At 62.5% G+C, this 3,521-nt stretch overlaps 1 protein-coding gene across 1 annotated transcript; it reads right to left on the bottom strand.

The window, feature by feature from the left end:
• Positions 1-243: 243 nt before the first annotated feature.
• RNF227 (ring finger protein 227) lies at positions 244-2,801 on the bottom strand. Its single transcript, XM_045985582.1, has 2 exons — positions 2,283-2,801; positions 244-1,741 (listed from the first exon to the last, which is right to left on the bottom strand). Exons 1-2 carry the CDS (start codon positions 2,785-2,787, stop codon positions 1,686-1,688), a joined length of 561 nt encoding a protein of 186 aa, XP_045841538.1. The 5' UTR covers positions 2,788-2,801; the 3' UTR covers positions 244-1,685.
• Between the last annotated feature and the right edge of the window lie 720 nt (positions 2,802-3,521).

Genomic DNA, 3,521 nt, shown 5'->3' with positions numbered 1-3,521 from the left:
GTGGCCAGCAGCCACTACAGTGACACAGCAGTCACTGCTCTCTCCGCCCTCCCACCGCCAAACCCGTCCTCAGAAAACAAAGGCAGACATTCTGGAACAGGACCTGGGAGGGCGGGGGCTGCGCTCCGGGGAGCACTTAGAAGGGCCTCCCTCAAGAGGGAACACGGAAGCCGACACGCGCACAGGAAGATGCCAAGATACGGTTATAAAAATGGAAGTTTATATTTCATAAATTCACATTTTTAACACAGGAAAATGTCACATAATAAATAAACTACACACACAGACTTCTTCAGTAACAGAACGTCCCTTTACAACCTCCAGTGAAATTTATATCCTTTATACCAACTGTTCCAAATATTGCCCCCACAGAAGGGGACATCCTAGCAAGTCTAGGACCGCAGTCGGTGCTGCTGCGATGTTTACCTGCCTACACATCGCCCGGGGTTCTGGTTAAAGCTCAGAGTCTGAAGGGGGATCTGGAGATTTTGTAATTCCAGTGATGCGGCTGCGGCTCCCGCACTCTACTCTCCTAAGGTATTTATAGGATTTAAAAATAGAATGCACGGCATACAGGAGAAGATGTCCAATTATGGGGCACGAGCTTAAAACTGCATGATAAGGGTTGCCTGAGTGGGTTAAGCTTCCGACTCTGGATTTCAGCTCTGGTCATGGTGTCAGTCAGGATCATGAGCTCAAGTCCCCAGGTCAGGCTCTGGGCTCAGTGGAATGCCTGTCTGAGCGCCTTTCCCTCTCCTGTCCTTCCCCACCCCTCGGGTGCTTGCTTAAAAAAAAAAAAACATTTTAATTGTAGGATATGCATCTTTTTTCCAGTAGTGACCGTGTTCTCTGTGTGATTGTAAAGATGAGAGATAATATCAAAAGATGAAAATGCGAGCCTGGGTGGCTCAGTTGGTTAGGCCGCTACCTTCGGCGTCCTGGAATCGAGTCCCACATCGGGCTCCTTGCTCAGTGGGGAGCCTGCTTCTCTCTCTGCCTCTGCCTGCTTGTGCTCTCTCTCTGACAAATACATAAATAAATAAAATCTTAAAAAAAAAAAAATTAAAATGTGATGCCTTTACCAAACAGCTTTCCTATCCCTGGTTGGCCCTAATTAGGTACCTCAGATGAATGCCCTTTGGCCCCTGATACCTGCCCTCACAGGCTGAAGAGAGACGGTGAAATGAAGCGAGGCACAGAGGCATCTCAATAATTTTCGGAACACACTACCCTTCTGGGCAGACAAGCATACCAGCCCTGGGGGAAAAAAAAATTATTTTTCTCAGCTCACATGCCATAAAAGTGGCAGTAACAGGACACAAAAATCGGCCTCTTCGCTCTAGCTTTAAAAAAATTTAAAACCACTGACAATTGCTAGAATGGGCCCGATTGTTCCAACTGGCCAGAGCTGCCCTGGACAAAAGCCAGTCACAGCTAAGGACACACTCTGTCCTTCCCACGAGAATACGGACTCCTCTCCACCATCCCGGGCCTCTCCCCCAAGGACGTGAGCCTGGCCCAGTCAGTACACCGTATTGCCGGGTCCATTCGCTAGGGCAGACCCTCCTGCCCTAGGCTTAACTCCCGCAAAAGCCAATTCCGGGACGGGCGCGCGGTGGCCTTGGCCTCACCACTGCAGTCCAGCGCGCCTCGAGAACGCAGCGCCCACCTTCCTTCCGCCACGGTCACAGCGCGCAGGGGCTCATGCGAGCCAAGTCCTTAATCTCCGGACAGTACAGCACTGGGGGAAACGGGGAGGGTCAGTGTCAGCGGGAGGGTGCGGCCGGGCTGGCGATCCCGGGCGCCCCCACCCCAACCCCGGCAGCCTCCCCGGGCGATTCCGGGTGCCCGGCCACCAACGCCTCTCCCGGCCACCCCTGCTACACGCCCCCCGGCGCCCGCAGCCCCCCGCTGCCTCCCCGCGACGGCCCCACTCACCCTCCAGTCCCCACAGCTTCCCGCGGCCATCCCGGGAACCTCCCAATCCCGCCATCTCCCCCGGGCCCCACCCCCCATTGGCCCCTGCAGGCTCCCCCGGCGTTCCCGGGCATCCCCCCACTCCGCCTCCCCGGGAGTCCACTCACCTGTTCCCGGAGCCTCCCCCGGAGATCCCCCCACCCCGTCGCCTCCCAGGGCACCTCCAACACCGGCCCCCCGAGACTCCCTCCGTGACCCCGGGCACACCCACCCCGCCACCGCACCTCACCCTCCGACCCCCGCAGCCTCCCCCGACAATCCCCGGCACCTCCCTAAGCCCGGCGCCTCCCCCCGCGGCCCCTCACCGTTGCTAGGCAGCGGCCGCCGCCAGCGGCGGGCGGGCGCCAGCACCCTCTCCACCAGCCGCCGGAGCGCGCGCCAGCCCGCGCTCCTGGGTCCCGCCCCCTCCTCTCTCTGGTCTTCTTCGTCGGCGTCGCCGCCTCCCGGGACCGGGCCGCCAGCCTCATCCGGCTTGCGCTCCGCCCGCGCCCTGTCCTCCAGCCGCGACCACAAGTCCGGGTCCACGGACACCTCCGCAACCCCGCCGCGCGGGAGCGGCGTGGGCGCCCGGCAGAAGGGGCACGTGACGACGCGGCGCAGGCGCACCACGCGCGCGGCCGTCCCGCCGCCGTCGCCGCGCGCCGCCAGCTCGCGCAGGCAGGCGGTGCAGAGCGTGTGGCCGCAGCGGGCGCGCGCCGTCCCGGGCAGGCGGCGGGGCTCGCGGCCCGCGAGGTTGAAGGGCCGGTAGCAGATGGCGCAGTCCAGCTCGCCCCGCTCCGGGACGGACGGCACCCTCACCAGGAGCTGCATGGTGCCCGCCGCGGGCTCGGCGTACGCAACGAGCCGGCCCTCCCCGCGCCTGGGTCGGCTCCTAGGGCGGGCGCCGCGGCCTCCCGCCCCTTTTAATAGCGAGAGCCCGCCCCGCCCCGCGAGGCGTCACGCCTCCGGCTGGCCGCTCCCCGCCGCGGCACGCGTGGGGGCGGCGAAGGCGCGAAGCCGGGGATGCCAGCGACGGCCGAGCCGGATCGGACGCCCGGGCTGCGCGGCGGGAGACGGTGGGGGGCGCGCCGTCCCTCGTGCCCTCCCGGCCTTTCTTCGCCCCCCAACTCCGAGCTGGCGCTCCCCCAGTCCGTGTGCAAATCTCCAGGCCCCTGCAGCGCCCCAGCCCTCGGCCGCCCACTGGTCGGGTCCCTGCAGCCCGCCCGCCCTGCTGGTTTAGTTGCGCCCTCCATTCACAGCCCCACCCAGACAGACCATCGGAGCCGATGGCACTGCCCCTTCTGCCCATCTATATGGGCACTGGCACGGACGCAGCCCTCAACTCGCTGTATTATACACGCCCTCCCTGGCTTCTCGTAAGGCCAGCTTCCCAGACATTCTCAAACTGCTCGCCTCTCAGCTGAGATCTCAAGTCTACCGAGATACCTGGATACCAGGACCCTGGATGGGCCTCCTCCCAGGAATGCTGGGAATCCTTTCCTTCCGGAGTAGTCAGGCCTGGACACCCACACACCATGATGGTTTCAGCAAAGCAGCCCAGTTTG

The sequence above is a fragment of the Meles meles genome, chromosome 18 (genome assembly GCF_922984935.1).
Source record: "Meles meles chromosome 18, mMelMel3.1 paternal haplotype, whole genome shotgun sequence".
NCBI lineage: Eukaryota > Metazoa > Chordata > Mammalia > Carnivora > Mustelidae > Meles > Meles meles.
Note: the sequence above shows the minus strand (reverse complement) of the source record. Positions and strands in the feature narration are given on the sequence as shown.